This window comes from Lepus europaeus, chromosome 14, assembly GCF_033115175.1.
Source record: "Lepus europaeus isolate LE1 chromosome 14, mLepTim1.pri, whole genome shotgun sequence".
In the NCBI taxonomy this organism is placed as follows: domain Eukaryota; kingdom Metazoa; phylum Chordata; class Mammalia; order Lagomorpha; family Leporidae; genus Lepus; species Lepus europaeus.
Genome location: NC_084840.1, coordinates 20,916,217 through 20,939,325, shown reverse-complemented (window position 1 = coordinate 20,939,325; position 23,109 = coordinate 20,916,217). Strand labels below are relative to the sequence as shown.

At 52.7% G+C, this 23,109-nt stretch overlaps 1 protein-coding gene across 1 annotated transcript; it reads left to right on the top strand.

Moving 5' to 3' along the window:
* Positions 1–221: 221 nt before the first annotated feature.
* On the top strand, positions 222–14,716 carry CTSE (cathepsin E). The gene is made up of 9 exons (XM_062211291.1): positions 222–289; positions 775–931; positions 1,445–1,562; positions 2,461–2,579; positions 7,877–8,076; positions 11,416–11,538; positions 12,383–12,524; positions 12,622–12,720; positions 14,491–14,716. The coding sequence occupies exons 1-9, from the start codon at positions 222–224 to the stop codon at positions 14,653–14,655; spliced, it is 1,191 nt and encodes a 396-aa protein (XP_062067275.1). The 3' UTR covers positions 14,656–14,716.
* Positions 14,717–23,109: the final 8,393 nt, after the last annotated feature.

Genomic DNA, 23,109 nt, shown 5'->3' with positions numbered 1-23,109 from the left:
CGGTGGGGCAGAGAGGGAACGTCCTGTTACACGTTCCGTGTTTACTCTGGGCATGGCTATTGACTCCAGAGCCTTATCATTGGGTCCCCAGACGGGGCTGGGCAGGGCCCGCGTCTCTGAGCTGGAGGAGCGTCAGCCCTGCTGCTTTGTGCACCAAGGAGGAGACGAGAAGGGGCCGAGACAGGCGGCAGAGCCAGGGGAAGCCGCGGGCCGGACCCACGATGAGGACACTGCCACTCTTACTGTTGCTGTTCCTGGACCTGGGACAGGCCCAGGGACCCCTGCACAGGTGAGGCTACGGCTCCTGCACAGGGTTCTCCTGCCCTGGCAGAGGGGAGTGGAGGGGCAGACGGAGAGAAGAGTCTAAGACTTTGTGAGTCCCATGAAGAAGTGTCCCACGGGGCCACCTTGCGGGTGGCCTTTATCTGCGGCCCAGGGCAGGGCCCTCTGCAATGACGCCGGAGAGCAGGCACCTGCACTCCAGCACTTCCCTAAGGGCCTAGCCAGCGCTACCCACAAGAGTTTCTCTGTCCCTTTCAACCAGGCCTTCCTAGAAGATTCTAGAAGGCCTATCCGTAGGAGGGGGAGGCGCCTCCACACTGAGATTCTGAGTCTCCAGGGCAGAGGCGAACCAGGCAGGCTGGGCAGCAGGCAGGACCGTGGCTCAGGCTGCATCCTGGGGACCTGCAGGTGCCCTCCCACGTCCTAGCCCAGCCTCGCTCAGAGGAGCTGGAGGCAGAGGCGCGGCCCTGCTCACACAGCCTTCGTCCTCAGGGTGCCCCTCCGAAGGCAGCCGTCTCTCCGGAAGAAGCTGAGAGAGCAGGGCCAGCTCTCTGAGTTCTGGAAAGCCCACAAGGTGGACATGGTCCAGTTTACCGAGACCTGCACTATGGAGCAGAGTGCCAACGAGCCCCTCATCAACTACCTGGACGTGAGGCCTCCTGAGGGGGGCTGGGGAGCGGGGTGGGGGGCAGGGAGGAGGGCTCGGCCTCGGGGCATGGCCAGTGCCACACCAGCAGTGCCAAAGCCACATGGATTTCTTTGCTTGAGTGCTGCATCGGGACGGATCCCCTAGGACGCTGCACACCTGGTTAAGCAGGGCCTGGGGTGACTCAGGTGCAGGGCTGCCTGCAAAGGGACATTGAAGACAAACACCCCTGGGGGAAGGGCTCTGCATCTGCCCTCAGCCTAGCAAAATGCTTCAGTTCTCAGTTCAGTTCCCTGATGCATAAGAGGTGGCCCAGCCTCCCCCGCCTTGCACACGATCTTATTATGACAATCAGGGTGATGAGGCAGCCAGCGCCTTGATTTGGTTTCCTCTCCCTGCTCCTCTTACCTTTTATTTGCCAGCTAAACACTTCTCAGACTCTGGCCCCGGGGAGCTGGGCTGTGGTCCCCTGGGGAGCACCCGCATCCCTCCCCACCCCGCCCTCCCTCTCTGCAGATGGAATATTTCGGCACCATCTCCATCGGCTCCCCACCGCAGAACTTCACGGTCATCTTTGACACCGGCTCCTCCAACCTCTGGGTGCCCTCCGTATACTGCACCAGCCCCGCCTGCCGTAAGTGGGGCCGGGGACCCCGTGGGAAATGGCGAAACGGCGGGAGCCTGGTGCTCCCTGGGGAAGAAGCCTTGCTTCCTTAGCGCTGGCTACCCCTGTGACCCCAGCGTCCCCTTTCAACCTCTGAGTCTGTCCCAGGACAGCTCACACGGAAAACAGTGCAGGGGCAGGGAGAAAGCCAAGTGTGGCTGTTGTCCAAGAAAGTGACTTTCTTGTGGAGCAGAATTAATAAGGAGAAACTTAGTCACTAAAAAGGGCAATCTTTTACTCAATGACTCACTTCCTTTGGAACACACAAAGGAACGTGGGAGAAGGTCCACGCGGTTGGCTGTTTCCCAGCAGGTAGTGGGTTGGGCTCACCTGCTCTAAGGAGGCTCAGTGCCCTGTCTCCCAGTGCCCCAGAGGTGGGGTTGCTAGGGCACAGTGGCATGGGTGGGTCCATTTGGCCAGAGGGAACTCAGGGGTTTCAGTGAGATTCAGAAAAAAAGAGCTAAAGAAAGATGTGCTCTACGCAGAAGTCCCAGAGACGTTCTGGAACCCCAAAGCTAGATGCCTGGGGCTTGGATGGGAAGTGGGGAGCAAATTCCTGGGGGGACAACTTTATCCTTGGGTTTCCCCTGAAGGCCAGGCTCTGCCCCACGCCGGATGGCGCACTGCTGGCGCCTGATAAATGGTGCTTATCTCGGTGTGCCTCATGAGGTCACTGCGGGCAATCAGGTGTGCCAGGGACAACTCTTTGGTTCCCAATTAGGCCACACCTGTGGCTGGAGGGGTGTGTGGGAGCTCACTGGGGAGGGGGCCCTCACTGAGTGTTGGGGAAAGAGACCCTGCACCCCTGGGGAGAGGGTGCCGGCAGTAGCCTAGTGGCCTCCATAATAGTGGCACGTTTGCTTTCCAGAGATGCACCCCCAGTTCCGGCCTTCCCAGTCCAACACGTACAGCGAGGTGGGGACCCCTTTCTCCATTGCATATGGCACCGGGAGTTTGACCGGAATCATCGGCGCCGACCAAGTGTCTGTGAGTGCGATTCTTTCATCTTTTCTCTCTTGGCCAGAAATGGAGGACGGAACGTTGCGCCCAGGTCTTAGGGGAGCTGCTCAGGTCGGACTTGGGAAGAGGTGGGAAGAGGGCGGGGCTTGCTGCTAGGGAACGGGATATGCAGCAGGCAGGTAGGGGAGCAGCAGTCGGCAGCTGGGGTGGCAGCGTTGGGTCCTGGAAGGGCAGCTCCGGGGACGCTTGGGGGAAGCAGTGCCCAGGGAGTGCGGCCTGTGGAGCTCCAAGGAGCTGAGTCAGGCCTCTGTCTTATGGACAAAGAAACCCAAGCCAGGAGACAAGCGAGCTCAGGTACTGAGATAAGGGGCCGAGGTAGAAGGAGGAAGTCCTTCCACAGAGACAAGACAGAGCCCAGATGTCAAAACCAAGGCCAAGGGCAGCGCCGACCCCAGTGCCGAGCTCTTGATCTGCTCCTTAAATCCCTCTGACCAAGAGACAGAGAACTTGCAGGGTGTGGTGCTGCCTGGTGCTTCTTGCAGGTTTATGGACAGCAAGGCATGGCCAGGCCTTGGGGAAAGAGAGGCTGGCCTGCTCCCCATGAACTCCATCCCTGTTCTGGGGAGGCCCCACGGCCCACAGGGCCCAGCCTGTATCAACATCCTTTCAAGGCAGGTGGGGGTCGGTTGAACATATTATTAAGCAAAAAATGCCAGGAGCAGTAAAACACCATCTATGTCAAGAATATCATACATAGAACACATGCAGCTAAAGCAGTGTGCTGCATAGACACACACACACACACATACACACGTTCTATATACATGTATGTAAAAGTACGACTATTTAGAAGGTTACATCCCAGATTGATCATTCTAAGAACCTCCAGAAAGAAAGGAAGGAAGAGAGAGAGTTTCCATCCACTGGTTCACTCCCCAAATACCCACAACGGCCGCAGCCAGGCTGGGCTGAAGCCAGGAGCCTGGGGCTCAGTCGGGTCTCCCACACAGCAGGAACCCAGTCACTGGAGCCCTCACTGCCGCCCCCCAGGGCCTGCATCAGCAGGAAGCTGGCGTTAGGAGCCCGAGCCAGGAATCAAACCAGACACTGGTGTGGGACAGAAGTGTCCTAGCTGGCAGCTTAGCCACAACACAAAACACCTGCCACAAGACGGGGAATCTTAGCCTCTAGGGGGCCCTGGAGCTGCCCGCTCCTTGGTGGGCTGGGCAGCCGCCAAGCCCACAGCGACTCCTGCCTCTCCTGGCTCCAGTGCTGGCTTGTGCTGCAGGACTCGCTCACCTGGGGACAGTGAGAGGACAGTGTGGGCTCCGGTGCACCCATAGTCTCATAGGCACCGAATGCCCTCCTTCTCCGGGTTCCCGTTGCCCCTTTCTCTGCCAACACTGCAGACTTGGAGCCGCAACCCCAGGGCAGAAATAACGTCCCAAAGGACACTACATGACATACCATCAGGGAAAGCCACAGAACAAACAGCAACCAAGCCAACAGTTTACTCTTTCAAAGGGTAATAAAATCGGTGAACTTCTAAAATAGTCACAAAAAGGAAGAAAACACGACAATGTTAGAAACGAAAAATAGAGCAGTACTAATGACAGCAGACATTAAAAGTGAGATGATGTTCATAATAATTTTATACTGATAAATTTTACATTTTTAAGAAAAATCAGCAAGTGCCTTAAGAAATGCAGCTACCAAAACTGACACAAGGAAAAAACAGAAAATGTGAGCACCCAATGTCTACTTTATAAAGATTTATTTATTTATCTGGAAGTCAGAGTTACACAGAGAGAAGGACAGGCAGAGAGAGAAAGAGAGACAGAGGTCTTTCTTCCATCCGCTGGTTCACTCCCCAGTTGGCTGCAACAGCCGGAGCTGCGCCAATCTCAAGCCAGGAGCCAGAAGCCAGGAGCTTCTTCCGGGCCTCCCATGCAGGGGCAGGGGCCCAAGGAGTTGGCCCATCTTCCACTGCTTTCCCAGGCCATAGCAGAGAGCTGGATCAGAAGTGGAGCAGCCGGGACTAGAACCGGCACCCATATGGGATGCCGGCACTGCAGGCGGCGGCTTTAGCCGCTCTGCCACAGCGCCAGCCCCTCTAAACATTTAAAAGAAGAAATTCCACCAGTGCTACAGAAACTCTTCCAGATAGTCGGTAAAGAAGGAGCGCTCATTTTATGAATCCAGCAAAGCTCTAACAACAAAACTTGAAAAGGACTCTAACTAATAAGGACACAGAACTATAAGAATTAGGGGGAAAAAAAACATAAGTTTATTTCAGTGCAAGAAAATAGAAAGCCGAAAAGAAATTAGAATTACAGACAGATCCCTCTAAATGAATGGAGATGTAAAACTCTTAATGAACTAGGACTGTAAAGTAACTTTTTAAATCTGATAAAGAACATTTGCAGCCCACAGCAAACTTCATACTTAATGGTGAGTGGCTGAGAGACCTCCCTCTGAGGTTGGGAGTGAGATGATACACTCACCACTCCTATTCAGCAGGTACTCACTATTCTAACTAGTGCAATAAGGCAAGAAAAAGTAAATTAAAGGCATTAAGATTAGAAAGGAAGAAATAGCACTGTTTTAACATATGCCAAGATTCTATTCGTAGAAAACCCAAAAGTGCCTACAGAGAGAATATCGGGATTAATAAGTGAATTTAGCAAAGTTGCTGAATATGAGGTCAGCACACAAAAACCATGTGAATTTTTATATAGCAGGAAAAACAACAAAATGAAGGCAGATTTTTACTTATAATATTACCAAAAATATCAATTATCTTGAAGTAAATTTACCAAAAACTGTGTAGACCTCTACTCTAAAAACTGCCAAACATTACTGCATGTAATTAACAGAAGACTGACATAAATTGAAAGATAAACTGGTCTCGAGGGTTGAATAACTTAGCTTTATAAAGAAGTCAAGTAATTCCAAATTGATCTTTAAACTTAATGTCACCCAATCAAGATAACAGCAATCTTGGTAGAAATTAATAATCTGTTTCAATCTTGATGAAGAAAAACTCTGTCCAGTAATAAGACTTATTATAATGCTATAATAATGTAGACAGTGTGATGCTGGAACAGGATTTAAAAAATGCACAGATGGAACGAATTAGAAAATTTAGACACAGTCATCTGACTTATGTGGGACGTGCCATTACTGTTAGTGGAAACAATGATTGTGTATAGTGCTCAGTCACTTGGAGATGCATACAGGAAAAAATGAAGTTTGATTCCCCCTTCACACACTATCAAACATCGGATTGATTGTAGATCTAAATGTGAAAAATAAAGCAATAAAACTGCCAGGAGAAAACACTGGTAAATGTCTTTATGATCTAAGGGTAGGCAGAATTTTCTGGAACATGTTGCAAAAACCTCTAATAATAAAGGAAAAAGTTGGTCAATTTGAATACAATAAAATTAATATCTTATATTCATTAAGATATCATTAAGGGAGGAAGAATTCACATCTATCTTCTATTCATCAAAAAGTACTATTAAGAAGTAAAGTCTGGCCGGCGCCGTGGCTCAACAGGCTAATCCTCCACCTTGCGGCGCCGGCACACCGGGTTCTAGTCCCGGTTGGGGCGCTGGACTCTATCCCGGTTGCCCCTCTTCCAGGCCAGCTCTCTGCTATGGCCCGGGAGTGCAGTGGAGGATGGCCCAAGTGCTTGGGCCCTGCACCCGCACAGGAGACCAGGAGAAGCACCTGGCTCTTGGCTTCGGATCAGTGCGATGCGCCAGCCACAGCGGCCATTGGAGGGTGAACCAACGGCAAAAGGAAGACCTTTCTGTCTCTCTCTCTCTCACTATCCACTCTGCCTGTCAAATAAATAAATATATAAAAAAAATTAATTAAAACAAGGCATAAGATTTCCCACTCCAGACATTTATTTAAAAAAAAAAAAAAAAAAGAAGTAAAGTCTTCTCCCACAACTGGAAGATTTTTGTAACACTGACAAAGGACTTGGTTCCAGAAAATATCAGCAAGAAAAATATAGGCAACCCACTTCACAAAAGAGGGTATCCAGATGTCCAATCTCAGTATTATCAGGACATAAAATTTAAAACCTGAACGTAGCCCTCTTCCTATCTACTAGAAAAGTAAAACAGAAAAGAGGCAGCAGCTAGTGCCGGTGAGGACAGGGGACAATCGGAACTCTCCAAATACCGAGAGTGGAAGTGCTGGCTGGTACCAGCATCGTGGAGAACTCTCCAACACCATTTACCCAGGAAGACACTTTTTTTTTTTTAATTTTTTTAATTTAATTTTATTTATTTATTTATTTATTTTTTGACAGGCAGAGTGGACAGTGAGAGAGAGACAGAGAGAAAGGTCTTCCTTTTTGCCGTTGGTTCACCCTCCAATGGCCGCCGCGGTAGCGCGCTGCGGCCGGCGTACCACGCTGTTCCAATGGCAGGAGCCAGGTGCTTCTCCTGGTCTCCCATGGGGTGCAGAGCCCAAGCACTTGGGCCATCCTCCACTGCACTCCCTGGCCACAGCAGAGAGCTGGCCTGGAAGAGGGGCAACCGGGACAGAATCCGGCTCCCCGACCGGGACTAGAACCCGGTGTGCCGGCGCCGCAAGGCGGAGGATTAGCCTGTTGAGCCACGGCGCCAGCCAGGAAGACACTTTTATACCCTGCAATCTCGCAATTCGATTTGTAGGCACCTATCCAACAGAAACACAGAGCCACATTCACCAAAAGACATACACAAGCAGCACTATTGCGATAGTGAGATATACGAAACAGCCCAAATCTCTACCAATGGTAGAAGGGATATGCTTCTCATTATACATTCATACCACAGCATAGTAATAAGAATAAGCAAATGACATAGCCTGCAACTCGCACAGTGTTGAACGTCATATGCTAGATACAAAAGAGTTCATACTGGATGATTCCCTTGATATAAGATTCAAAAATAGACAAAAAGAATATATGTGGTTAGAAGTCAGGAGCCAGACTATCCTTGAGGAAGTACAATGATTGGCAGAGGGCCCAAAAGGGCTCCAAAACTTGGCAATATCTTGTTTCTTGGTTTAGGAGCTTGGTTACCTGGGATATTCGGTATATGGACTTTTACTGAACTGGACATCAATGATTTCTAAATTATTTCAACTCAAAAAGTTTATGTAAACAAGTAGGAGGCAGGAATATGGCAGAAGTCCTTGTGCCAATTACAATGATGAAAGTTGAGCAGCAAAGTCTTAGCTTCAGAACAGACAGAATCCGGGAGTCTGAGCCCCGTCACCAGTGATCCCCCAGCAGTCCTCGTGTGGGCTTCCCCCACCAGGTGCAAGGCCTGACCGTGGTTGGCCAGCAGTTCGGAGAAAGTGTCAAGGAGCCCGGCCAGACCTTCGTGAACGCAGAGTTCGACGGCATCCTGGGCCTGGGATACCCGTCCTTGGCTGCGGGGGGAGTGACCCCGGTGTTTGACAACATGATGGCCCAGAACCTGGTCAGTCTGCCAATGTTTTCTGTCTACATGAGCAGGTAAGGCCCATCAGGCCCACCAGGGGAAGTTGGCTGGGATTTCAGGGAGCCCACGTGGTGGCCCTGGACTTAGCAAGCAGAAGACCGGCTTGGATCTCTTGCTTGAACCCATGGCCAGCAGTGTGATCTTGGGCAAAACACTTCTCGATATGGGGGAAATGAGGTTTGTTTCAGCAAAGAGCTGTGATGAGCCCTTTGTAAACTCTACCACACTGAGATGGGCTATTCACTTATGTCATCAATAAATCCCAAGCCTCTTTAACATGCTGGCCATATTATTGGTGATGCTAGACCCCAGGGCACAAGGACGTAAGAAAGACAGTTCCCCATGTGGGTGGGAGGGGAGGAGAGCCAGGAAAGAAATTACAAAGGAAGCTGGCCATAAAATAATTGCACACTCACATGCGGTATGTCTATACGATGGAATATTACTTTGGCTTTGAAAGGAAAGAAATTCTGACACATGCTGCAACATGGATGCAGCTTGAGCTCGCTAAGCGGAATAAGCCAGGCCAAATGCTACACGATTCCGCTTCCGCGAAGTACCTGGAGCAGTCAGATGCACAGAGACAGAAAGTAGAGGGAGGGGCGCCTGGGCCTCGGGGAGGGGAAGTGGGCAGTTCTCCTTTAACGCGTGCAGAGTTTTAGTTCCAAAATGAAGCGTTCTGGAGACGGGCTTGGCAACAGCGAGAGCGTCCTTAACGCTGCTGAGCCGCCTGCTCCGAAGTGGTGAGGACGGCGGACTTTGTTCCGCGAGCACACTTCGAAAAGCGAAGTTAGGTCATGAGAGCCCACAGATGACAAAACACTCATGGGCTTGCACACTTAAGTGCTTTTTCTTGATATGCATACTGTATTTTAGTAAAATGTTTTAACAAGTTAAGAGAATGGCTTGAAGGAAATTTATTTTGGTGCAAAATCATTTTGAAATCTATACGTAGTTTACTCATAATATACGTTTTCCAAGACCTTTTTTGGGGGTCTGTGGAATAGATTTTGTCATAATTTATTTGATTAATTAATCTGAGAGGTAGAGAGACAGAGAAACTCCCATCCGCTGGCTCATTCCTTAAACGCCCTTAAGGCCAGGTCTGGGCCAGGGCCAAAGCCAGGAATCAGGAACTCATTCCAAGTCGCCCACATGGGTGGCAGGGACCTGGCTACATGAGCTATGGCCACTGCCTCCCAGCAGGAAGCTGGTGCCAAAAGCAGGGAACTGGCCGCGTGTAGTCCAACGTGGGACTCCAGGGTCTTAACTGGTATCTTAACCCTTAGCCCAAACACCCGCCCTTCTTACAGCGGTTTGGAAAAATAATTGTGTGCTGTAGTTAGGAGAGGTCGCGAGGCTCCCAACAGAGTCTCTCGGCACTCTGTCCTGTGGTTCATGAAGCGAGGGCACCTCTTCTTCCCCGCACAAGATCTCTCCCACCTGTCTGCCCTTTCCTGACCTGAGCTGGCCTTGTCCAGTGTTAAGTCCATCTCCCCCACCCCCCGCACTTGGGGAGCCCTTAATGTCCTCTGTCATGCCGTGCCGCTCCCCCAGACAGCTGTAACCAGGGCTGGGCTGCACTGCGGCTGAGGGGGAGGGCTGTCCCGGTACCTCTCGTGCCCCTGCGGGTTCCTTGCTCCCGTCCAGCCCAGGGAGGAAGTGAGCTGTGGTGCAGACTTGGTGGCCAGACGGGCCTGATTCACATCCCATCACTGACAAGGGTATTTGGAAAAGTTGGTGGAAACGATGAAATGAAAAGATAAATTATTTTGGTGCAAAAATTGCTGGAATCTATGCAACTTTTTTTTTCATAATATATACTTTCCATGAACTTTTTGAAGTCCATGCATAACGTGGCTTCATGTCCCTGGACCTCAGCTTCCTCAAATGGACCCCAGGTTGTGGTGAGAGTTAAAGAAGACTAGAGAGGCAGGACTCCTGGCACAGACCACCAGCAATGCTAGGGGCTTCTCCGCTAGGGGCTTCTCCGGCCGCTCTACGCCCACCTCCCTGGGAGGTATTTGTTCCCTACCCCTCTACCGTCCTGCCATGCAATGCAGTCTTGTATTTTTCTAATTCTTTCATTCTGAAATGTTTATGTCTGATTTCCCCAGAATCTTGCAAGGTGATAGAACATAATCTGAGAAATCAAAACCAAAGAAAACCAACCAATCTCCCAGCTCTAATACATTTGCTTCCTTGTCTTGACACAGGGTAGTGAATAATACAGAAACTCCCAATACCACTGCACCCAGAGAGGGGAGAGAGGACTATAGGCTATTTCAAAAAAACTTGGGCCAAAAGAAATTTCTCTTTTTAAAATTATTTATTTGAAAGACAGAATTACAGAGAGAGACAGAGGTAGAGAGAGATCTTCCATCTGCTGGTTCACTCCCTAGATGGCTGCAATGACCAGCGCTGGGCCAGGCCAAAGCCTGGAGCCAGAAGCTTCATCTGGGTCTCCCACGTGGATGCAGGGGCCCAAGCACTTGGGTCATCTTCTGCTACTTTCCCAGGCGCATTAGCAGGGAGCTGGATCAGAAGTGGAGCAGCCAGGACTCAAACTGGTGCCCACATGGGATGCTGGCATCGCAGGCAGCGGCTTAACCTGCTATACTACAATGCCGGTCCCCCAAATTTCTCTTTTAGTCCCATTTCCCAGCTTTTTGAGCAGTCCTTGAACTGTGGAAAAGGGTGATTTGGAGAGGGGAGTGCCATAAGTCACACAGATTTGACCTTGGTTCTGCATGGCCAGACCTGTTGTCCCCGTTTCCCATCTCTGTAACCTTTTTATCCAAGAAGTAGGCGTGCATCCACAAATCACTGGGTGCAGCCATTTCTATCCTTGAGTGAAAAAGGCCCAGACTGGTGCGGTGTAGACACTGCTTGGGATACCTGCACTCCATATCTGATTGCCTGGGTTCCAGTCCCAGCTCCACTCCCAAGTCCAGCCCCTACTGATGTGCACCTGGGAGGCGGTGGTGATGGCTTAAGTAGCTGAGTCCCTGCCATCCATGTGGGAGACCCAAATGGAGCTCCTGGCTCCTGGCTTTGGCCTGCATCAGGCCCAGCTGTTGCAGGCATTTGGGGCGTGAACCAGCAAGTGGAAGATGTCTCTTGCGGTGTGTCGGTGTCTTTCAGCCTTTCAAATAAATGGATAATTTAAAAAAAAAAAAAAAAAGAACCTCCAGACTAAGCAGCTTGTGGGGGTCGGAGGTCATGGTCTCGAGGCCCAGCTGACATTTCTGCCTACCCAGTACTCGGCCTGAGTGCCCAGACCGAGCTGCAAAGGCTCGCCCAAAGGGTTTCCGGGACCTCTTCCTCAACAACGTGCCTCTCTCTCCATGCAGTAACCCCGACGGTGGTTCGGGGAGTGAGCTGACGTTTGGAGGCTACGACTCCTCCCATTTCTCTGGGAGCCTGAATTGGGTGCCGGTCACTAAGCAAGGCTACTGGCAGATTGCGCTGGATGAGTGAGTATCCTGCAGGGGTAGCCGGTGCCGTGGGAGAAACCTCGCAGGCCTGATCTGTGGGCTGGAGCGGCAGAGGAGCCGAGAGAAGGTGCCAGAAGGGGACTGAGCATCCCAGCAAGCCGCACACACTCACACACAAGGCCAAGGCAGAGCGGCCTGGGAAGGCAATGAGAGTGGGACCCCGATTTGCTCTCCACAGAGCTTGGTGGAAAGTGAGACACGCATGTGGATCACGGCCAAGGGAAGTGGAAGGTGCTGGTGCCCACGAGAGGAGCCCACCGCGGTGCAGTGGCCAGCATGGCACGGCTTCTCTCTAAAGCACCTGCAAGGGTTTCGGTGGGGAGGCAGCATTGAACCTAAGCCTGCAACACATACTGCGTCTGCGCACGGAGCACTCGGGGATGTGCCAGTAGATGTGTGCTCCATCCCTGGTGCTGCGTGAGACAATGCAGGGTTGCGAGCAGGTGGAATTCAAGTTTCAGCCCCTGCAAGGTGACAGGCATTAGGGATACAAAAATGACGGAGCTTCAGCACTCGCTGGCTGCTGAGGGCTTCCAGGCTGCAAGGATTACCTACTGAGGGGTCAAGGCATCGTTTTAGGGACTCATAATAGCCTCCATTTTTTAAGGAAGCAGAATAGATAGAAAATGTTGGATTGAATTTCCCATGTGTTTCTGTGTGTACTGGGTCAAAAAAAAAATGCATTCCTTACCATAGATTTCAGTCCCCCACACTCTCGTCCTGCGAGGGACCAAATTGGTCCTCACTTGTGTGCCCAGAGTCCTGGTGAGCCAGGGGGAGTGAGGGCTACCCAGGGGGCTGACGGCTGTCCCTCCGCCCTCAGGATCCAGGTGGGAGGCTCCCCCATGTTCTGCCCCGAGGGCTGCCAGGCCATTGTGGACACAGGGACCTCCCTCATCACCGGCCCCTCAGACAAAATCAAGCAGCTGCAAGCCGCCATTGGAGCGACACCCATGGATGGAGAAGTGAGCGCCTGCCTGGTGCGGGAGGGGTGGGCGCGGGAGAACCGGCCCTCCCCTGGAAGTTACGAGGCTCAGCACGGCTGCCTGGGCTGTGTTTTAGTATGCCGTGGAGTGTGAGAACCTCAACATCATGCCAGATGTCACTTTTGTCATCAACGGTGTCCCCTACACTCTGAGTGCCACGGCCTACACCCTGCCGGTAAGGACTGTTTCCTTATTCTGCAAGTCACGGGGCCCTCCCCACCTGCTGTCACTTCCCCCTCTGGAGCTGTCCATGCATGCACGCAGTCTGTGTGTTCACCTCTTGCTGGTGCCGGGGCTGCTCGGACGTGGCTTTCCCCCAGGGAGGGATGCATCCAGCGGGTTCTGATGCCCAGCTGTGCTGCGAGGCTGCGCAGATTTCAGGAAGTTTTCTGAAACGGACAGAATCCTCGCCAGGTCAGGCTGCAGATATTACTGTCCCATTTCACAGATGAGGACACTGAGACTCAGCCTTAAGTAACTGAGGTCCAGAGAGGAGCAGCTTGGAGGGGGAGTGGCCTGCAGAATAAAGTTATTAGAGGGGATGTCACAAAGTTCATGGAAAATGCAATTAACCAAAATGTATTTAGGTGCAGTTTTTGAAGTCTATACGTCGTTTATTCATAACACACATTTTCCACGCTGTTTGAGGACCCCTCCTACTCCTTGTGCCATTCAAATGAGCATTATCCCTCTAGGAAGAGGATGTCTTGTTCTGTAAGTTCTCCAGTTTGGAAGGAAGGCCAGAGAAAGAGGGAGCTCCCAGGCGTCTGGGGAGCCTGCGATTGCCTCACGGCCCAGGCGGCCTGGATTTGCTCCATGGCGGCTCCGTGGCAGCACACTGTACCATGCTCTTCCACCCAGGAGGTGCCACGGCATCGGTGACGGTGACTGTGCCGGGATGGAGGTGCTGAGGAGCAGGCAGGGCTTGTGCCATACTGCCCGTGCCCGGATCTCCATTAACGCCACCCCAAGGCCACCAAATAGGAACAGACAACCCAAGTGAAAGCAAATGTTTGCTCTAAAACACAGCTTCATGGTCGGTCCCCTGAGCCCCCGTGACATGGGAATTCTGGCACCGCCCCTGTGACACGCAGGATGTGCAGGCACACACCTGTCACTCCTCCGGCACCCTCCCGCCTACCTCCCGCTCGTGCCCACACCCTTCTCAGCCCCATGTGGCTCCCAGGTCCTTTCCTGCTAATGGATTCCAATCAGAGCCTCCTCTGGCCACACAGGCGCTGCACCAAGTTTGCCTTCTTATCCCCTTCTCCACATGGAGCCCCCAACCCTCTGAATTCCCCAACTCCTCCATCAGCATCCTCCATTGCAACTGCCTGCTGGCCAGACCACACCCGCCTGAACCCCAAGTCTTTGTTAACTGAAACAGTAAGAACCAGGGGAGCTGCAGGTGGCTTCTTGCATTGCCTCTACAAGGGGTCACACCCCTGATTCTTCCCAGAACACCCAGACGGCCACAGCAGTGCAGTCCCCTGTGGGCCACATCTCTCAAACGAATCTAAGTTGTGCTTTGCTAGGAACTAAAGAGGCCAGAATTTAAACCAAGTTCTCCAAGCACCAAACCTGGTGCTCTCCCAGCCGTCCGAGACGGTTTCAGTCTGCCCCATGTACCATGATGATGGGGGCGGGGGAGAGGTAGAGGGAGGGATTGGAAGTGCACAGCAAATGAACACTTCTCAAGGTTGTAGCACAGAGGCACCCCGGCCACATGAAGGAATCTGTCCAAAAAATTAAATTTACCAAGCAAATTGGGGGCAGGGCAGGGGAGTAGAGGAAGCAGGCAGCAGAAGCCACCCCAAATGGTGGCACCCACCAGGCGTCCGAGGCCACTCACTGCTGGACGCGGCCACCAGCACTCAAGGCAGTTTCTGGGCAGTTCGCTGCCTTCTTCCTCCTATGTGATTTGCCTGCTTCTCCTGAACCCCAGGACTTCGTGGATGGAATGCAGTTCTGCGGCAGTGGCTTTCAAGGACTGGACATCCAGCCGCCCGCTGGGCCCCTCTGGATCCTGGGGGACGTCTTCATCCGGCAGTTCTACTCGGTCTTTGACCGCGGGAGCAACCGCGTGGGGCTGGCCCCTGCAGTCCCCTAGGTGGGCCCTGTGTCTGCGCCTCCCCAGCACCTGCGCCGCCTGTTGGGCTGGGGCTTTCTTTACATCTGTCAAAAATTCGTTTTCTGGGGCCGCTGTGGTTAAGCCACAACCTGTGCCACTGGTATTCCACATGGGCATCCTGTCTGCTCCTCTTCTGACCCAGCTCCCAGCTAATGGCCTGGGAAGGCAGCAGAAGATGGCCCAAGTGCTTGGGCCCTGCTACCCACATGGGAGACCCAGCTGGGGTTCCAGGCTCCTGGCTTTGGCCTGCGGCCACTTGGGGAGTAAACCAGCAGACAGAAGATCTCTCTCTCTGTGTCTCTCTCTCCTTCTCTGTCACTCTGACTTTCAAATAAATAAAAAAGAAATCTTTAAAAATTTCATTGTCCACAGAATTCAATCATTCCTAGAGTTGCAAATTGCAAGAGGGCAAACATTGCATGAGAGCAACACACACTCACAACCTCACACACACAGACCTCCTCCAGCACAAGGTGAGAATTAAGTTGCGTGTTCAGGCACGCAGTGTATGGAAATCTCCAAACAGACACACACAAGCACACACACTCACACACACACACAGACGACAATATAATAATATGCACCCCCACCCAACCAGAGCAGCCCAGCCACACGTGCCACCACAGTCTTCTGTCTCCAGCTCCACATGCTTGGAGCACTTTGGAACAGATTCCGAGCATCATGCCGCTTTGTCCCAAATAGTTCTAATATCCTTAAACACGGAGCCAGCATTCAAATGTCTTCTGTTGTCTCACAAACGTTCGACCATTTTTACAGCAGACTGGCTCGTAACGGGATTCAAATGAAGCCCGAAAATTCAGGCCTCCTACGTTCGGAATTGGATGTTGGACATCCAGAGGTGTCATTGCACGTGGTTCTCTGAGCCCACCTTGCCTACAAAATGGTAGTTAGCACTACAGGCCTGGTTTTTGTGACAAAAATATGTTGTAGGTGGTGCAGGGGACTTCCTGTCGTATCCTACCAGGAGGCAGACAGAGCCTGGAGCCTCTCTGTGACTAGTGTTAGCCCCCATGAACGGGCTTGGAGGTGACCTCACCCCGTCACCTCAGCGTCCCTTTAGCGTTTTAACCATTGGTTTTTGCAGCCATTGATGGTGATGGCTTGAAAACACTCAGCTGGGGGCCGCATTGTGGCAGAGCAGGCAAAGCTGCTGCCTACAACCCTGGCATCCCATCTGGGCGCCAGTTTGAGTCCCGGCTGCTCCACTTCCAATCCAGCTCCCTGCTATGTCCTGGGAAAGCAGCAGAAGATGGCCCAAGTGTTTGGGCCCCTGCACCCATGTGGGAGACCCGGAAGAAGCTCCTGGCTCCTGGCCTTGACCTGGCCCAACCTCAGCCATGTGTGGAGGGAACCAGTGGATGGAAGACCTCTCTCTGTGTGTCTCTCCTTCTCACTCTGTAACTCTGCCTTTCAAATAAATAAATAAATAACATATTTTTAAGAAAGAAAGAAAACCACTCAGCCTTGAGGGGTTGAGACAGCATTCTTCTACTGCCAATGTTCCTTCCGCATTTGTAGCTGGAATCCTTTCATAAAAAAATAATCTTCCCTATTCAACCGCTGGCTCACCGTGAGGTGTAGCCCTTACAGGACACAAAACGACTACTTGGGTTTTCCTTCCCTTTCTTTACCAGCTTTCAGAATCGTGGGTTGGGGCTAGAGTGAATGCCAATGGATTTGAACACTGGATGAGCGTCAGTTTGCTACAGTTTTTAAAAAATGCTTAAATCACCCCACCTCCAGCAGGTGGACAAGCCTTCAGTTACTTCCTGTGAGCGTTTCCAGCCTGTCTGGCTCCCCGATAGCCCACGTGGGGCCTCAGCCATCGTCCCATTGTCATGGTTTCTGGCAGTCAGCCTACGTGTGTGCTGTGAACTGAATATTCTACAATATATGGGAGATAGAACAAGAGGGAGAGGGAGCCCAGCAGGAGTCAGAGTGAGAGTGGGAGCAAGAGAGAGATTGAGAGAGAGAGGGAGGTTGGGAGGGAGTCCTTTCACACCTGGGACCCCAAGGCCTACCCCGAGGGAGCTGCTGTGGAGACGCCGGTCCAGGTCCAGCTCCGTTCCGGCAGGATCTGTTACCAACAGAAGCAGCTAATTTTTCTGCTCCTCCCTTTAGGATTTGTGTCTTTCAAAAAGAGAATTATCTTCAGTTTTGCTCTTGTTATAAAATAGGCACAGGTGCTCCGTCATCCGCCCTCGCAGAGGAACACGCTGCTGTCCGCTCCGAGTTCCTGCACACGGACTGTATTCTTGGCCCGCATGAACAGGCAGAGACGGCCGGAGCAAGGAAGCCGTGTTCCCTCCAAAAGAAGTCAGGGTGGGCACTTGCATGGTGGTGAAGTCGCCGCTTGGGGCGCCCGTGTTCCATACTGGAGGACCTCGCTCAGGGCCCAGTACTCCGCTTCTGACCCGGCTTCCTGCTGATGCACACCCTGGGAGGCAGCAGGTGATGCTCAAGTACTTGGGTCCCTGCCACCCCCACGGGAGCCCTGGATGGAGTTCCAGCCAAACAGGCTGGATTCACACTGGTGCTCAGCCCTTCCTGTCTCTGAACACTCACCTCACCGAGCTCTTGGGATGTCAGCGAGTTTCCCAGGGTGGAACTCGGCCCAGGTGTCAGCTTCCTTTCCCATGGGTGTTGGGCTCTGAGTATATCATGGCTACACACGCACACACACACGTGCGTGCATACATGCACACACACATACACATGCACCTATACATACACTCACACATAGACACAAACACACAAACACATAAACTCACATGCACACACACACACTCAGGCATGCACACACACACTTGTTTTTATGGTTTCTTTTCCTTTTGTTTCTTGTTTTTATAATTGTTTATTTGTTTACTAAAAGATCAGTTTCAGAGTTAGTTTGGAACAGCCAATCCAACCAAGCCAGCCAGCTGAGCAGATAACAAACGGCCTCAGGAGTCAGACGGGCCTGGACCAGATTCCCAGCACCACTTGAGGGGCCCCTGCACCTCACTTTGCTCATTGTCAAGTGGGTGTGATGATAGCAACTGCGGCACAGAGTCAGCACAGGCAAGTCTCACAGAGGGAGGAGGCTGGCGACCCCTCCTCTACATCAACGTGCTCTCCTAGCCATGCGGGAGCCTGCGTTAGACCCCAGCCCTGCAGGCTCACTCCCTCAGGTCCCTGCTGCCCAGGGGCTGCCGCGTGAGCTCAGTCAGGAGTCTGGGGGTGGTGTGGCCAGATGTGGAGCAATCATGATGACAGCCCTGCCAGCTCTGTCTCAAAGATGCTTCTCTGGCCTAGGTTCCTTGTCCCCATCTCCCTAGCCATTCCTGCACACCCGGAATATTTCACAACACCCTTCCTAATGCTTGGATTCTGGACTCTCCGCCCTCCCAACTCACCAGTGCCTGGCTGGACTGTGCCCCTAGAGCCCATCTCACATCACATCTCCCCTGCTGCACCCCAGTGACATCCACATTGGCACGACTTTCAGGGTGCACTGGGGCCTTGCCTCGGGGTGACCCCCCTGCTCCCCTCACATCAAGCCCACCCTGAAACACACTGACACCCCCATCTTCTCGCACCTGTTGCCAGAAGAGCCACGATGCCCCAAAGTGACCCCTTCCCGTGAGTGTCAGGAGGGCAGTGAAGAGACAGAAGACCCTGTGCTCTGAAGAACCATGAGGGGCCTCAGTATTCATGGAGGGGACGGTGTTGTGGCAGGAGGCCTAAGCTGCCAATTGCAACACCTGCATCCCACATTGGAGCACTGGTTCAAGTCCCGGCTGCTCCACTTCCAATCCAGCTCCCTGCTGACGTGCCTGGGAAGGCAGTGGAAGATGGCCCAAGTGCTTGGGCCCCTGCACCCACATAGGAGATCAGGATGGAATTCTGGCTATTGTAGCCATTTGGGGAGCAAACCAGTGGATGGAAGATCTCTCTTGATCTTCCTTTCAAATAAATAAATAAATCTTTTTAAAAAGAAAGCTTATAGAAAACACATATAAAAATTATACACACATTTTAATTTTTTGTAGCAAAATAAACTTTTTCAAAAAGATTTATTTATTTATTTGAAAGTCAAAGTTACACAGAGAGAGGGAGAGAGAAAAAGAGAGAGAGAGAGAGGTCTTCCATCTGCTGGTTCACTCCCCAGATGGCTGCAACGGCCTGGGCTGGGCCAAGCTGGAGGCAGGAGCTTCGTCTGGGTTTCCCATGTGGGTGGCAGGGGCCCAGGCACTTGGGCCATCTTCTGCTGCTTTTCCTGGGCCATTAGCAGGGAGCTGGATTGGAAGTGGAGCAGCCAGGACACGAATCAGCACCCATATGGGATGTCGGCATCACAGACGGTGGCTTTCCCCAATATGCCACGTGGCTGGCCCCTCCACTTACCTCTTTAATTCCATTTCCCCAGGAACTTTTTCAAGGATCCTCACAAATGGGCCTGTTAGCACCAAGACTGTTTCAAAGGGGGTGACCTGTGACCTGGAGCCTCTCTGTGTGCCCTTCTCCTGCCAGCCGGTGCCTCCTCCCCCACCCGCAAATCACTTCCCGATGTCATCAGCCGGCTTCTCTCTTCCACCTGCCCCACTCCTGCGCATGTGTGTCCTCCACGCCCTTCTTGGCCTCCTAGAAGCCCCCACACCCTTTGGCTGCGTTTCCTGCATCTTTATTTGCTCCCTGTCTTATTTCCACTGATAAATGCAAGTACCCATTTGTATGACCCCAAAGGCCCATGTGCTCGGATTACTGAATGAATGACCGCAAGAGGCGAAGGAGGAAGTGCCCGAGCCCACAGCACAAGCGCCGTCAGGGCCTCCTCCGCGGGCCAGAAGCCGCCGTCACTCCCCACGGGAGCGTGTGTCAGAGGAAAGGGAAGTTGCTGACTTGTGATCCACGTGGACGGAGGAAGTGGAGCTACCCAGGGTGGCCGGTGACTCAGCTTCCAAAGGTGCCAGGCAGAGTTCTGCCAGCATCGCGAAAGCCCAGGTTTCAGTCCCACGCTCAGCAGCTGCAGGGAGCAGCCGACATCAGTTTACTTCCCCAGACCCGAAAGCACCTGCCGCAGCGGGGAGGCCGCAGCCGCACAACGGACCCGGCTGGAGCTTCTGCCTGTTCTCTGAGACCACACGGCTCTGCGCGCTCTCTCTCTCTCTCTCTCTCTCTCTCTCTCTCTCTCTCTCACACACACACACACACACACACACACACACGTTCCATTTAAACCTTGTCTTGGCGCCAGCATTGTGACACAGTGGGTTACACGGCTGCTTGTGACACTGGCATCCCATCCTGGAGCGCCGGCTGGAGTCCCAGCTGGAGACCCGGCTGCTCTGCTTCCGAGCCAGCTCCCTGCGAATGCACCTGAGAAGGCAGCAGAAGATGCCCCGAGTGCTTGGGCCCCTGTCATCCACGTGGGAGACGCAGATGGGATCCCAGGCTCCTGGCTTCAGTGTGGCCAGGCCCCAGCCTTGAGGCCATTTAGGGAATGATCTGGGAGACAGAGGATCAGTGTGTGTGTGTGTGTGTGTGTGTGTGTGTGTGAGAGAGAGAGAGAGAGAGAGACTCTCCCTTTCTAATAAATAAATAAATCTTTTTATTTAAAAAAAATCTTAGAAAAAGAAGAAGATGAGGAAAAGATTCTAAAGGGCAACAGTTAAAGAACAAATCAGCCACCATAGGCCCGAGGTTGGCCGGAGCCGGGGGTGCACTGATGTACTTTTCCCCAGTGGCTGAAATAGACCATTCTGGCAGGGTGCCCTGCCCAGCATCGCCCTCCGTGGAAAGCAGTGCATCCGCCCTGCAGGCATGTTTGCCAATCGGAAGAAGGCAATGAACTTCAACTTTGGTTCCACCAGAAACTCCACGGCAGGCCTGTACGTGGAGTGGTGGGTGTGGGATGCCAGGTCCTGGCTCTGGCCTTGGGGTGCGAGCAGCAACCTGGAGACTCCTGTCCCACATGGCAGGACCGCTGACAGCGAGGGGTGTTAGACAAAGGCGTGGGCCAGCTGGGGCTAAAGCCCACCCAGAAGGGGATGGGGGGTGCGGCAGGTGCGGGCACCCTGGGCCATGAGCGCTGGTGACCGCCCCGGGTTGGGCATCGTCAGAACTCGCTCCCCTCCCCTTTCATCTGTAGCTGCAGTCTCCAAGGCGTGGCTCAGGCAGCTCAGGCGCCGCCATCCTCAGGGTGGCTTGCACAGTCTCATCCGAGAGCCCTGGGAGGCGTTAGGACTCGCCTTACATCGCTCACGTCTATTGGGTGTGTGTGTGTATGTATGTGTGTGAGAGAGAGAGGGAGAGATGGGGGTATGATGTGTGGTGTGTGTATGTGTGTGTGGTGTGTGATACTGGTATGGTGTTGTATGTGGTATGGTGTGTGTGACATGGAGGTATGATGTGTGGTGTGTGTGTGTGTGTGTGTGATGGGCTTGTGGTGTGTGGTGTGTGTGTGTGTGAGATGGGGCTGTAGTGTGTGGTGTATGTGGTGTGTATGTGTGATGGGAATATGGTGTGTGGTATGGTATGGTATGTGTGGGTGTGTTATGAGATAGGAGTGTGGTATGGTGTGTGTATGTGTGTGAGATGGGGGTATTTGTGTGTAGTGTTGTGTGTGGTGTGGTGTATGTGATGGAGGTATGAGTGTGATGTTTGGTATGAGTGGTGTGTGTGTGTGTGGTGTGGTGTGTGTGATGGAGGTTTGGTGTGTGTGTGAGATGGGGTATGGTGTGTGGGGTGGTATGGTATGTGTGGGGTGTGTGTGTGTGGTGTGCTGTGTGTGATGGAGGTATGATGTGTGATGTTTGGTATGTGTTGTGTGTGTGTGATGGAGGTTTGGTGTGTGTGTGAGATGGGGTATGGTGTGTGGTGTGGTATGGGGTATGTGTGTGTGTGATGTATGTGATGGAGGTATGATGTATGATGTATGATGTTTGGTGTGCGTATGTGTGTGTGTGTGGTGTGCTGTGTGTGATGAAGGTATGGTGTGTGTGTGAGATGGGGTATGGTGTGTGGTGTGGTATGGGGTGTGTGTGTGTGGTGTGCTGCGTGTGATGAAGGTATGGTGTGTGTGTGTGAGATGGGGTATGGTGTGTGGTGTGGTATGGGGTGTGTGTATGTGGTGTGCTGTGTGTGATGAAGGTATGGTGTGTGTGTGTGAGATGGGGTATGGTGTGTGGTGTGGTATGGTATGAGTGGGGTGTGTGTGTGTGTGTGGTGTGCTGTGTGTGATGAAGGTATGGTGTGTGTGTGAGATGGGGTATGGTGTGTGGTGTGGTATGGGGTGTGTGTGTGTGTGTGTGTGGTGTGCTGTGTGTGATGAAGGTATGGTGTGTGTGTGTGAGATGGGGTATGGTGTGTGGTGTGGTATGGTGTGTGTGTGTGTGTGTGGTGTGCTGTGTGTGATGAAGGTATGGTGTGTGTGTGAGATGGGGTATGGTGTGTGGTGTGGTATGGGGTGTGTGTGTGTGTGATGTATGTGATGGAGGTATGATGTATGATGTTTGGTGTGTGTGTGTGTGTGTGTGTTGTGTGCTGTGTGTGATGAAGGTATGGTGTGTGTGTGTGAGATGGGGTATGGTGTGTGGTGTGGTATGGGGTGTGTGTGTGTGTGTGTGTGGTGTGCTGTGTGTGATGAAGGTATGGTGTGTGTGTGTGAGATGGGGTATGGTGTGTGGTGTGGTATGGTATGAGTGGGGTGTGTGTGTGTGTGTGGTGTGCTGTGTGTGATGAAGGTATGGTGTGTGTGTGAGATGGGGTATGGTGTGTGGTGTGGTATGGGGTGTGTGTGTGTGGTGTGCTGTGTGTGATGAAGGTATGGTGTGTGTGTGTGAGATGGGGTATGGTGTGTGGTGTGGTATGGGGTGTGTGTGTGTGGTGTGCTGTGTGTGATGAAGGTATGGTGTGTGTGTGAGATGGGGTATGGTGTGTGGTGTGGTATGGGGTGTGTGTGTGTGGTGTGCTGTGTGTGATGAAGGTATGGTGTGTGTGTGTGAGATGGGGTATGGTGTGTGGTGGTGTAGTATGGCGTGGGGGGGTGTGAGATAGGAGTATGGTGTGCTCTCTGTGTGTGTGTCCATGCATGTGTGTACAATAACCGGGACAGGGTAAGACAGGAGGACCTGACCTCCTCCCTCCAGGCTGATGGTGAGACCGAGTCCAGCACACCTGTGTGTATCTGAAAATTCCACAAACAGAAGGGCCAAGGCAGTTGGAGCCCCCTGGCGCCACACGTGCAGCCCCCGGCCCTGGGCCGCCACCCTGGGCCCTCCCCGGGAGGAAGCTCCAGCCGGCGGCAAGGCCCTGACTTTCCCATTCCACCCCACCCCCTCCGCCCACACGGCTGAGGTCACCCCGGCCCAGCCTCTTGTGCAACTTTCCCAAGTGTGTGCGGAGAGGGAGAGGAGGAAAACGGGGAAGCCC

Excerpts from the sequence above, each read along its gene's own strand:
- CTSE (XM_062211291.1), top strand. The coding sequence starts at position 222 with ATGAGGACACTGCCACTCTTACTGTTGCTGTTCCTGGACCTGGGACAG. Across the intron at positions 932-1,444 it reads CCCTCATCAACTACCTGGAC|ATGGAATATTTCGGCACCAT; the intron begins GTGAGGCCTCCT and ends CCCTCTCTGCAG. Across the intron at positions 1,563-2,460 it reads CTGCACCAGCCCCGCCTGCC|AGATGCACCCCCAGTTCCGG; the intron begins GTAAGTGGGGCC and ends TTTGCTTTCCAG.